Source organism: Brachyhypopomus gauderio, chromosome 9 (assembly GCF_052324685.1).
Source record: "Brachyhypopomus gauderio isolate BG-103 chromosome 9, BGAUD_0.2, whole genome shotgun sequence".
Taxonomy (NCBI): Eukaryota; Metazoa; Chordata; class Actinopteri; order Gymnotiformes; family Hypopomidae; genus Brachyhypopomus; species Brachyhypopomus gauderio.
In genome coordinates this window covers 25,791,985-25,804,902 of record NC_135219.1, presented here as the reverse complement: position 1 = coordinate 25,804,902, position 12,918 = coordinate 25,791,985, and the positions used below count along the sequence as shown (strand labels likewise).

The 12,918-nt window shown below is 39.6% G+C and overlaps 1 protein-coding gene across 7 annotated transcripts; it reads left to right on the top strand.

The window, feature by feature from the left end:
* Positions 1-328: 328 nt before the first annotated feature.
* On the top strand, positions 329-12,318 carry syt14b (synaptotagmin XIVb). Of its 7 annotated transcripts, XM_077018131.1 has the most exons (11): positions 441-760; positions 1,946-1,993; positions 5,053-5,114; positions 5,266-5,969; positions 6,169-6,276; positions 6,912-7,114; positions 7,937-8,374; positions 8,913-9,093; positions 9,238-9,294; positions 9,786-9,898; positions 11,115-11,245. In XM_077018131.1, exons 4-11 carry the CDS (start codon positions 5,297-5,299, stop codon positions 11,124-11,126), a joined length of 1,785 nt encoding a protein of 594 aa, XP_076874246.1. In that variant the 5' UTR covers positions 441-760; positions 1,946-1,993; positions 5,053-5,114; positions 5,266-5,296; the 3' UTR covers positions 11,127-11,245. The 7 variants fall into 7 exon arrangements, with proteins under 7 accessions (XP_076874247.1, XP_076874249.1, XP_076874245.1 ...); XM_077018130.1 differs by having other exon boundaries at positions 435-760; positions 9,786-11,236; XM_077018127.1 differs by lacking the exon at positions 9,786-9,898 and having other exon boundaries at positions 439-760; positions 11,115-12,318.
* Positions 12,319-12,918: the final 600 nt, after the last annotated feature.

The window sequence follows — 12,918 nt, the reverse complement described above, 5'->3', positions numbered from 1 at the left end:
ACACGCATCGTGAACACACCCTTTTTGAATAAGGAACCAACTTCAGCCGCTGAATAAGGAGCTGCGAATAAGTAACCAGCTTCAGCGTCGTCTCTTCGGCAACATCCAACCTAGGCCGACCTCGCACTGGGCGGTTTTCCATGGTCCCCGATCCAGACCTTAAGCGTTCTACTACTTCACATAAATTTCGACATACAACAGTATTAACCTGCATGTTGGTGAAAGCTTGGATATCGCCAAGCCTGTCTAAGATTACTTCACATCTAAGCAGTATATGATCTTCGTCCTGGCAATTCGCCAACCTCATAATCTCATTTAACCGTTTCTAGTAAAACGTCAGTCATGTTGCTGTGTGCTGCCCTCTCTGGATTTCACGGGAGGTTCTGTAGTTGTAGCTCCGCCTATTGTTAATTTACATGTATGAAAAAGTGGAAAATGAAAAAGAAAATCAGCCAATCCTTCTTTTTTAATTTTAATTTTATTTTTGTCACATATGACCCGTGCTCGAGTGAAACATTAAATTTCAAATTAAGTGATTTCATTTAAATGAAATTTCAATTTCAAGAGTCAATGTTGCTTTGGTTTTGTCACTTCTCACTTTGCCTAAATTGAAAATAAGGTAGGCTATATACGTATGATGTTGGGGTGAGGGCGGCCTGGTATGTTTGACTAATTTTCGCTCCCCTACCGGAACATGGAAATCCTGTCCCCTTTACTTTATCCCGACCCGAAAAGACCCGAAACATCATGGCGATTGAGGGTGAGTGTGCAAAGTAACAAATACAATTCTCTCTCTCGACCAGTATCGCTGAGATCACGTTCCATGTCCATGTCGATCTGTAGATGCTGCTAAAATAGCTTCGCTGTTTGTAGTTTTTGCGTAGATAAGCTATCGGTCCACTCGTTTGCGAATGTGAGTCGTTAACAGCCGCCGCACCAATGCGGACACAGCGTGGTGCCTATGTGAGAGCTACAACATAGCGTGGGCAAAGAATAGCTCACATACAGGAATTAAATCGCGTCCTGGATTTATCAGTGCAAGGTGACTGATGAGATGTATAACATCATTGATGAATGATTTAAATCTGACATTTGAGTACTTCTAAAAGAGCGGTCTCCAAATTCAAGATTTTATGATAAGATCATATCGTGTTCTGAGATGAGTCACGAGTAGGGATTGCATTCATGTTGCAGCAAATCCAAGGGCGACTCATGACAAATTCCTCCTGTCGATGAGCTGATTTCTGATTTGCCAGTAGCGTACTCATTTTTATGGGAAAAATTTCATCACATATTAAACATAGGTTACTTCACGCTGTCACATTGTTTTAGTGTATGGAAAAAATTATACATTTATGTAGCACAGTGAGGGCTTTAAAATTAGGCTAAATATTTATAATGAATGAGATGTTCTTCTAGTGGTTGAAAACTATAAAAGCAAACAGAAAAACAGATTTCAGAGCTGTTATTACATATTTTGTATAAATATTCAAAATAAATGGCAGCACACCCACTAACATATGCAGGCAACACAAGAGAGGTGCCAGTGTCTTATTTTATAGTGAGACATTTCTCACTCCCCTCTCTCTTTCTTTCACCCATTCCCCACCCCCACCTAGCATACATACTTTACCTTCTGCATGCTCATAGATACATACACACACTGTTATGCTAAATCGCTTGTTTGGTTTTTGGAGGACGTCATTTATGTTTTTTTTTTCAGCATTATGTAGTAAGCATATCCATATGCTTGAGCCGTGTATTCACAGCTTACATGTCACCAGGCCCGGACAGAGACTTTGCTCTTGTATACAAACTTCACTCTAGAATCTCATGGTTTGTGTTTTTAAACAAGAGACAATCTGTGGTGTAAGGTTACATGGAAAGTGTAATATAATGAGTGTAAGTTTTATTGTGATATTATGCCTAGTCTATCTCCATTTAGGAGGGCTGAGGAATTGTGGTGTTCATCAGCTCATCTGTGCGAGAAGAGGTAAGAGCTTAGACCCCTCTGGTGAGTTGCTGCATTTATTCGCCCATATCTGTTAGTAGTTATATTAGAAATGAAAAGGGGTGGAACTTTTAAAACCTTCCTCAATTCTTACTTTGAATTATAAATGATGTATCAGGTTTGGTGGACAAAAATAAGATCATTAATAAGTTAGAGAGGACAACTTTGTTACATAACACAAGAAGTGAGTAATTTAATTAACCTGTGAGGAATCTATTAGAGGTTTTTGAAGGTGATATATGGTCTAATAGACAATGCTAATAACAGAGGTGGGACCAAGTCAGTGTTTTGCAAGTCTCAAGTAAGTCCAAGTCTTTATACCTCAAGTCCCGAGTCAAGTCTCAAGCAAAGACACTCAAGTCAAGTCAAGTCTCGAGTCAAGACAGGCATCAGTCAAGTCAAGTCCCAAGTCTGAAACTTGGAATTTCAAGTCCTTTCGAGTCTTTTTTTTTTTTTTTTTACCAATGTTGCAGGTATATTTTAAATGTAAATAATAGACATGCATTCTTTTTAAAATCTGTATTCTCCTCAAATCTTGATAAAACATGTGCAACTGAAAACACGAAGTATTAAAAAAAATTAAAATTACACCTCTTTATTGCACAGTTCAATTTGTTAAACTTAGCTGCAAAAATATTCATACTTTAAACTACAATTTTCCAGAAATAAATATTCTGTGAAAAAGTCATAAGTAGAACTCCATGTTCAAATAAAAAGTGCTGATATTTTCACAGTACAATACAAAGAACCATAACAGCATTTTCCCTCTCTTCTCTTATCTGGTTTCTTGGAGAACATGTGTGAGTGACACAAGACAAACAAATATAAGAACTGAACAATTAACAGGAATCTGCAACTTTAGACATTTCAGTAAACTATTCTGCATTGCATTTCCTGGCCAAAAGTCTGTATGTCATTTGTGCACGATGAATGATGTCCCCATAGCTGAAAACTCGCTCCACTTTTGTCAATATATTTTTCTCTCGACGTAGATGTCTTCAAATACACAATCCATGCTGAGATAGAACTGGATATTATGATGGTGACAGAGAGAGGCTCTCTTCCCCGAGTTCAGATACAGAACCCAGGGTTGCCAACTCTCACGCATTGAGCGTGAGACACACGCATTTGACCGTCTTCACACGCTCTCACGCCACACGTCCGATTTCTCACGACGGAAAAAAATCTAGTTTATTTACCTCTGATCCACATCTATGATTCAATGAGTTACTAGTTCGCTCTGGCACCAACCCCTGGCGATCGATCGATCGCGATATAATACTTAATTTGTGTCCATTTTACACCCCGCCCGGTAAAAATTTACGTTCGCCAACCCCCCATTTGATTGGTTGTGCTGCAGCTCATGCACACACACGTACAGAGTATGGAAAAGCAGAGGACTGGTCTGCGTCAGAAGGACGGAAATGAAATTAATGGGGCGCACTTTATAAATATTAATATGCGTTTTAAAATTTAGATTTGGTGTAAAAAAAATCAAGTCTTTGCAAGTAAACAGGTTCAAGTCCAATTCAAGTCCCAAGTTATTGGTGTAAAAGTCCAAGTCAAGTCTAAGTCTCTGAATATTTTTTCAAGTCAAGTCAAAAGTCTTAATATTAATGACTCGAGTCTGACTCGAGTCCAAGTCATGTGACTCGAGTCCCCACCTCTGGCTAATAATGATATAATACATGTTGATACACCTGATTAATAGTCACATATATTTTATTTGTTTTCTAATGGATTTATGAAGTGCAATAAATTACCCAGTAAAAAAAATATGCCCCTTAAGGCTGTAACTTACCTGGTAGAGCAATATGGGTTTGTTTCCCATAGAACGTACATACTGATTAACACATGTAACGTACATACTGATTAACACATGTAACGTACATACTGATTAACACATGTAACGTACATACTGATTAACACATGTAACGTACATACTGATTAACACATGTAAGTTGGTATGGATTAGTGTGTCTGTCAAATGCTGAAAATTTAAATGTTTTGCCCTCTGGTTTCGCCTCTTAATTCTATCCTATTTCATCCCAGAACATTTGTTATGTTTTTATCTCATGATAAAAACACTGTCAGAAGTCAATATCATGGACGTGTGAACGACATTAGCATGGTAGCATGCAGTACGTTACAATGGGCAGGCCAGCTGCATTGTGCCCTTTGAGTATAGACGGTGTCCGGTTACCCTAAAGCTGTCAATTATTCAGCATAGGAGAGACAAACTGGGTACAGGTATTCTCAAACTAACCTGCTTCGAAGGGGCAGACATAGTATGGCTTAACCAACAATAAAACATGAAAGGCGAATGTATATCAATTACTGAGGCTACCTGGAATATTTGCAATGCTTCAACTGACAGGGAAATGACTGAAATTCTTTGGACTGGAGAGTATTGCATGGATACATTTTGCTATAGCAGTCATACTGCACGCTGAACACTGAGGTTTGGTTTACTTTCTCCCTACTTAATATATCCTAACAGAATTAAAGTGTCATGCTTCATTCATGTATATGAATTGAAAATAGAGAAAAATTAAACAGAAAAATCTGGGATTTTGTATTTTAATTTTTCTTTCTGTTCAGTGGTTTTAGTTGGTATTTGCTTCAGTATTTAATGATTTAGATGTGGACAGCTTGACATTTTACCAAAATAAAGAAACTAACTGGTGCTTGCTATCCAAAGATAACACTGTGTATATGAAATATGATAAGAACTTAACACAACCAATCTAGTTATTGTGCAGTTTTGGGCAGTGGGTCTTATAATAAAATGGCATGTAGAATTATTTGATGTTGCTACAACATTTATATTTTTAGATTCTTTATTCTTAATATTTTCTTTGTTTTCTTCCCTTTCTCTCTCTCTCTCTCTCTCTCTCTCTCTCTCTCTCTCTCTCTCTCTCTCTCTCTCTCTCTCTCTCCTGTCCATCATCCTCAGTTTCCCCTGAGCTGCTTGGTGCCCTCTCCTCTGTCGCTGTCTTCATGGCTGTGATTGCTTTATTTTTTCTTTACCTCACCAACAGACTATCAGTGGAGCCAACAAACAGTCTCATAAGTTTGGAAGTTTATAATAAGACACTGCAAGGTAATGGTAATTATTATTGAAGTACTTATCAATATAATTAATAAATGCCTAAATATATTGTGTGTTCATGTTACAGCAGTAGTGTGTACATACATATGTTATCAATGAAGAGCAGTATTGTAACTTATGAGACAACTGGTTTCTTCATCAGAAACTAAAATAAGATGAACTAGGGGACAGCAATGGCGTTCTTCAAAAGTTTTCAGCAGAGCCTCCCCTCTGTCTCCTCCATCCTGGACACAGTGTCCAACACTGTGTCCAGCACTGTGGATGATCTAACCAGTGCTGTGAATGATGTGACCTGCACAGTCAGTGAGCAGCTAACAGTGCAGGTAAACACCATCATTAACAAGGTGCAATCAGAAGAAGAGGGGAATGGGCAAAATCCTACAGGGGAGAATGCAGAATCAGACATGAACAATGGGCAGAGGTGGTACAGAAAACACGCCGATGAAGATGAGGAGTTGAGGGAGAGACAAAAACAAGAGAAAAATGACGAAGATGAGTGGGAGTGGTGTTACGCTCCCGCTAAAGGATGGTTTCGCAGAAGGAGAGATCCAAATGAAGTCCAGAAGGAAGTGCAGGAAGAGGAGACACCCCCACACGACCAGAACTACAGCCCGGCTACAACAGAACAAGAAGAAAACAAGGAACAGCACTACGGTGAAGATGAGAGCAAGCCAGAATATGCTCAGGAAACGAATGAAAATGAATTAACAGAGACAACAAAGAGTCCATTGGGTGAGATGCACTACGACAACACAAATGAATTGGAACAAACAGGACAGAGGACAGTATCAGAAGACTGTATCACTGAGCAGGAGAACAAAAACTGTACAAACAGCAGTGGTAAAGGTGAGGCTGTGTGCTAGGCCCAAGGACCTGTTAACCCGATTCTATCCTATTAGGTGATCTAACTGAAAATGCTTATGGAATAATGAGGATGCTTTTCTACGTTTACTGTGGAAGCACACAACTGTGTGGTATTATTTTAAAACCAGTGTTACAGTCTGTAATGGAGCTGATAGATGCTATATTTCATTTTTGCCCCTAGATGGAGGCAGCATGGAGATGGAGGTGGAGATGGAGGTGGAGATGGAGACTACCTCCCAGCTGCAGAGTGTCAGTGCTGAGAACGACAGTCATTCAGCTGGAAATGAAGGTCAGAACAATGAGACTTCTATAGCGGTGATTACTACATTTAAGTATTTAAGTATTTAAAGACTACATTTAAGTATTTAATTATTTAAAGACTCCATCTTGGGAGCAGACCTGTGTTTCAGGGTATTCCCTCTCTGAATAAGTTAATAAAATATACACATCTGTCAGGGGAATAAATGTTTCTAAACTAATGTAATGTTACTTTGTAAAAAGTGAAGTTCCTGCAATAATGCACATTAAGTATTGCATAAATTGTACAAGCTACAATTTTATGTTGCTTTAAGTCTTAAGGTAATTTTAACAGACAGGTTTATCTGTCCTAATAACTGCAATAACTGTCCAAATAAATTGCATTTAATTATGAAATGTAAAACTGGAATAATTTATGGCTTCTCTCTCTGTTCTGTCATACAAGGATTCAATACATTAATTAGTTTTATGGAATAAAAGTCTCCAAATATATAAATAACCAAGTGAAGGTGTCATTGTTTAGGTTATCAAATCCAAGGTCCTGCATTCATAAATTAGCTTTAATAGTCACCTCATTATCATGTTGATAAATATGTGTTCTGTATAATTAAACCTAATGGATGACTCTGGTCATATCATTATCACTTTCTCTGTCTTACCGCTTAGGCAGTGATACACAAAATACCACAGAGTCAAGTTTAGTAAAGGAACTGCTTGCCAACCAAAAGCAGGACTTCCCCGAAGAGGACTCGCGGGGTGGGGTGGGTTCAGCAGAGGGCAGCAGCAATGAGGCCAATAAGGGAGAGGACACAGTGAGTCCCCCTACTAAGGACACCTCCAGCAAGAGTAAAGCCATGACAGGCCCGGAGGTGAGCGCCTCCCCCCGCCGTTTCCTACGCTGTACTCTCCTCTGAACGCCACAGGCCCCGCCCCCCTGACCAGCGCATCTATACTGACTACTGATCTTAGCTTGACTTCTGCTCAGACAATGGAAAATGAGACTTTTGAGGTCTAGTGTGTTGGGGAATAGGGCAATTTGCTGAACTTGATGAATACCAAAAATAAAGTTTTTAATATCTTGCTACATTTCACGTTTTGAATGGCCAATTTATTTCAACTATAATTTGTCATTTTCATTAAGTCAGTAAATGTGACTTTCTTCAAACTCATCCATCTTTATTTTTTTTTTTTCAGTTTGTCATAACTTTATTTGAGCAAGTAATTCATGCCATCCCCTGGAGATTGTTGGAAATTACTATTTTCATTACATTTTGGTTGACTGATCAGTTTGTTATGTGTTTTGTAAGTTTAATGACAAAATGCACTGGTAGTTTTGATATTAAGAAGCATGGAGGACAATATCATGGATTCTCAGACTGGAGTTGGTTCACTCCGGCTGAGTTTGGTAAGTTCTGACCTCTGAATATGCCTGAGAAAGTATGGTGAAAGTATGGTGACACAGTAGCAAAGTCTTCAGCTTCCTCTTGTTTATAAACTGTGCTTTTAGGAAGACAGTTAAGGATAATGAAAAAGTTAGTTAGCAATGGAGAGGTTGCAAATGCTGCATGAATTGTTTCACCAACACGGGCACCTTAAAGAATTTGTAGTTTTCACCTTTTTAAAACATTGCACTGCCCATTTTGAGTGCTACCCTTGATCCATCTGTCTCTTCACCACCCGTCCTGCCATAGGTTCATGCTGTGCTACGGGTACCAGAGATGTACGAGCCAGAGGCTCAAGGGAAGTACGGGACACTGGATGTGGCTTTTGAGTATGACTCCAGAGAGCAGTATCTGGCTGTGACTGTTACAGCAGCTACTGATATCCCATTCCTGAAAAGCACAGGAAACATCTCCTGGCAGGTTCATCTCGTGCTACTTCCCACCAAGAAGCAACGTGCAAAGACTGGGGTGCAAAGGGGTCCTTGCCCAGTGTTCACTGAAACATTCCGCTTTTCATGCCTGGAATGTGAAGACCTGGGAGACTACGCTGTCCGGTTCCGACTCTACAGTGTTCGGCACATGAAGAAAGAGAAGGTTCTGGGAGAGAAGGTGTTTTGCCTCGCAAAACTGAACCTCCAGGGAAAGATAGCCCTTCCTGTGACCCTGGAGCCAGGCTCAGCAGTCCCTGTGAGCTCTATTTCAGTATCTATTTGACAAAACATAATTATAACTTGCTTATTGTTCCCTTTGTCCATCTTCATCCGCAAATCTTTCTAGATAGGTAAACGTCCACAAACCAAAGTGCACATGGCCAGTGAGATTTCATTATTCAGAAGTATTTTTTTTTTTTTTGCATGATTCGGTACCTATAACATTTCTGTTGATTGATTCCAACACATTCTGCTTTCTATCCCTCAGATAGATTACTAATGTTTAAATCTCTGCAGTCAAAACACTACCCAACAACATGTTAAATATCTCTGTAAATGTTCTCTTATGGAGAACATGCCTCAAACACATGCTGTGGCCTAAAACATCAGTTTTAAAGTAAAGCTCAGTTGAGTTTGACCCTATCTATGCCATTTTTCATAACACTGCCATTCAGTAGCATTACAATAATAAGGCCCTACATAAATTATAGCCATAAAATTACAGATTTGTACATGAGATCTGGTGCAAAGAGAGATCTGGCAACAGTGTACCACTGGTCTGTGGGTATGCACAGGGATGTGGTTCGCTGGTGAGTGTGTCGCGCAGTGTTGGGGCTCTTTCCTACCACTCAACAGGAGAATCTTCAATGCCTGAACTCCTCCTGGGCCTTCTCTACAACTCCAGCACAGGAAGGCTCTCTGCTGAGGTCATCAGAGGCAGTCATTTTAAAAACTCTGCCACTGATCAAACACCCAGTAAGAAATGCCTCTATGCCCATCCACATAATCACCTGTTTCCTACATACCAGCATGTTGTGTTTTTTTCTTTGTCTTAAACTCAATTTTCTTTTCCTCACTGGTCCTGCTTACTGTACTCTCTTTACTCTGCCTGGGCCCCAGATGGTTTGTTTTGTTGTATAAAGCAGTTCACTGGGGGGCAGCTATATATCATGCGAGGTAAGTTACTGTTTTTTAATCTTATGCTGACATAAGGAAATTTCCCAGTGTGTTGCATTTTACTAAACTGACAATTTCTTGCATGTATGTAAAATTTGGAAATGCACTACTCACAAAAAGTTAGGATATTTGGCTTTTGGGTAAGAATTTCAGGATGAAAATGCACTCTAACCTTTACAGGTGAACTTAATGTAACCTCTAAACCTTTGAATGCACATGTCCAACTGTTTAATGTTTCAGTACTTTTTACACAACTTGCTGTTCTCTAACAAGGAGCTTAATGGCAAAATTCACAACAGGTGTTTGATCCATTTTCTTTAATTTAGAATAGGTAATTTAACAGTCCTCCTCGTCATGCTGATCACATTTTGACATCATGAGACCAACATGACACCTAACAATTGAGCAAGAGTATCTCGCCATTATGAGGCTTCAAATAGGATGTTCATGGACGGAAGTGGCCACTAAGCTTAGTGTCACAGTGTCATCAGCAGGTTGCAACAGAGATAGAGACTGGAAGAGTCACAGGCATAGAAGTGGACGTCCTTTGGGCACAACTGACCAGATGATAAATGCCACACAACTCCAGGCCCATTTAAGAGAGGTGAGACCTAAGTGTCATGTCAGACCATTTGAAACCAAGGTCTGTGTGCTAGATGACCTGCAAGGGTACCTGACCAGACCAGTAGGCATAGGTGTCATCATCTTGCCAGGCCAGGGAGAGTTTAAACTGGGTGAGAGAGCAGTGGGCCTCAGTGCTGTTCACTGCTTAAGTCTAGTACAAGTCGAGTACAAACGATAGTCGCCAGCAGTGTTGGGAATGTCAAGGAGAGCGTTATGTATCAGCCACTTTCGTCACCAGACGAGCCTTTAGTGGTGGTGATACAGTGTGGGCAGATGTGTCTAATCAATACAGAACTGCCCTACACTTTGTGACTGGTACAGTGATAAACCCATACTACTTGAAAAACATCATTAATCCAGTCATTGTGCCTCTGCATGAACAACACAGGCCTAATTTCATTTGGATTAAATAACATGAAATATGGATAACAATACTCCTGCTCATGGAGGTCACATCATTAGGGAATGACTGCTGGAGACTGGGGTACCCTGCACATTCTCCAGACTTAAACTTAGAAAACCGATGAGATGAGTCGCTCTATAGAAGCTCATAACTCTGTATCCTGGAACCTCAATGACGCAAGTGCCACCATTCAAGAAGAGTGGGATGCCATGCCTCAGCAGACAATAGGTTGACTTGTGAACTGCACGAGAAGTCATTGTCAAGCTGTAATTGATGCTCAAGGTCACACGTTATTGAGACATGGATTTTTTTTGCTAGGATAAACCAACCATATAAATAAATAGTTTCAGATGAGGAAATTCACATAGCATGCTTCTACTTAAATGCCATATAATAATCAATTTAGCATTAACTTTTTACATTTTAAATACATTTCACCCAAATGCCAAAAATCCCTAACTTTTTGTGAGCAGGGTAGGTGTAATGCAGACATTAGTCCAAAACTGGCTTTGAATTTTTAGAAGCTGTCATGGCACTTAAAAAAAAAAGTCAGAAATATTAAACAGATGTTTAATATTTTGCCAAACATAACATACATAACACTGCTGCTTATCTGTAACTCGGTTAATCTCCTTTTTGCTGCCATGTTCACATGCATTATGCAAACTACAGTACTGCTAAATTCATGAGCAAGTTTAAGGTACCAGTTTTTAAAACTGTACTTTTAGCACTCCAGCTATTTCCAGTTTTATGGCAGCTCTCTGGCTACAATGCTCTACTGTCTGACTTACAGACACATACGTAAAGCTGGTCATGTTGGACTCAAATGGAAGAGAGATGTCCAAATGCAAAACATCCGTATGCCGTGGCCAGCCCAGCCCCACCTACAAAGAGACTTTCGCCTTCCAGGTGTCACTGTTTCAGCTGTCGGAGGTTACGCTACAGCTATTCGTGTACAGTCGCCGCAGCAGTGTATGGAGGAAAGATCTGCTGGGCTGGGTTTCACTGGGCTTAAACAGTACAACAGAGGAGCAGGAGGAGCACTGGACTCAGATGAGAGAAGCTGCAGGACAGCAGGTGTGCCAGTGGCACACACTTTTGGACTCCTAGAAGTTACAATGTTCTGAATAGTGTAGATTGTGATAGTGGAGGTCCATGGAGTCACGTCCATTTGATGGTTGTAGTGAAAAGGAACTAAATCACCAATTGTGACACTCTGCTGGGTAAATGTGCAACAGTGGACACAACCAGGGCCTGAATGCCTACTGACCAACATCATGCCTAGTGAACGTAGATTTCATGTTCACGGTCATGATGGTTCATGGTCATGATAGTTCTGCTTCTTAACTAGCAATTCAAATGACAACCTGCCACTGGATTAAATAGCTTAAATATTTTTTCTAAGTTACATGGATTCACAATTCCTACTGGCTTGGAAAAAGCAGAGAAACTGACTTAAGTGTTTTTATGAATTCATATATAGATTGCATGTAAAGCCATTATGAGGAAAGTTTGTATCACAAACCACTCAGTATAGGACCAAAAACCCTGATTTGCTTCTTTGATTTTCCTATTTTAATGTACTTTGTTCACTTTATCTAGCACAACTGCAGTTGAATAACGTATCTATATTATTTATATAAAATATGTATACAAAACACATGGGGCTATTACAGACTGCTGTTTGACTGAATCAAAACTGCATTTCTTTCCTGTATAAATGGAATCCGGTATGCAATTTCACAACATTAATCATGAGGTATTTTATCTGCATTTCTCCGTGCACTGTCTGCATCAGGCATGTCTATGCAAAAAGAGTGATGCTATCTATTCATAGCTAGAGTAGCAAGTGAGGTTTTTATTTTAAAATAGATTTGACTTTTTATAACCACAAATGTTTTATAAAATTAACATCTGCATTGCCTGACACCAGTACATTGTCCTGTTGTTACTGACAAAAGTATTTTTTCTCTACTTCAATAAAAGTGCAGATTGGCGTGTTCCTCTGTATCTGTGGACATGTTGGCATTTGTGTTCTTCTAACTCATTATGAGAATGTTTCCCTTACTTTGGATATCAGTATTAACCTACAGTAGTATCAAAATTTTAAATCGGGGCATATTGTTAAGGTCTAAGCAGGGTTCCCACACCTTGGTTAACATAAAATTCAAGGACCTTTCAATGACTTTCCAGGACCAACTTCCTCAAATTCAAGGACTGTACCTGCCAGCATTTACCTACTCTTACCCCTGAATATGTTATCAAAAAACGATGTTAATACAACGCAAATTCAAAAGACTGAATGTCATTTCAAGACATGCATCCTGAAATTTTCTGTGCATGACATTAAGTGCTGATTCTACGAAAACTTCACTCACACTCAACATGACTGGCAATTTAGCTATGCACCTGTGAGAAGGTGACATTCATGTAAAGTGGCTACAGTTGTTGAAGGATCAACAACTACCTACAGGAAACACTAGCTTTCGGTGCTGAACAAACACATTTCTCTACAGGAGAATGACCAAACTTTGCCAAGTAAAAGTCAGCATAGGCCCTGTAGAATCAATGTAATTTTAAATGAACTTGTGCTGGCA

What these genes read in the sequence shown, in the direction of transcription:
- syt14b (XM_077018127.1), top strand. Translation starts at nt 5,297, where the DNA reads ATGGCGTTCTTCAAAAGTTTTCAGCAGAGCCTCCCCTCTGTCTCCTCC. An exon ending in AAGCCATGACAGGCCCGGAG is followed by an intron (nt 7,115 to 7,936) that starts GTGAGCGCCTCC and finishes GTCCTGCCATAG; the next exon opens with GTTCATGCTGTGCTACGGGT. An exon ending in AGCCAGGCTCAGCAGTCCCT is followed by an intron (nt 8,375 to 8,912) that starts GTGAGCTCTATT and finishes GGGTATGCACAG; the next exon opens with GGATGTGGTTCGCTGGTGAG.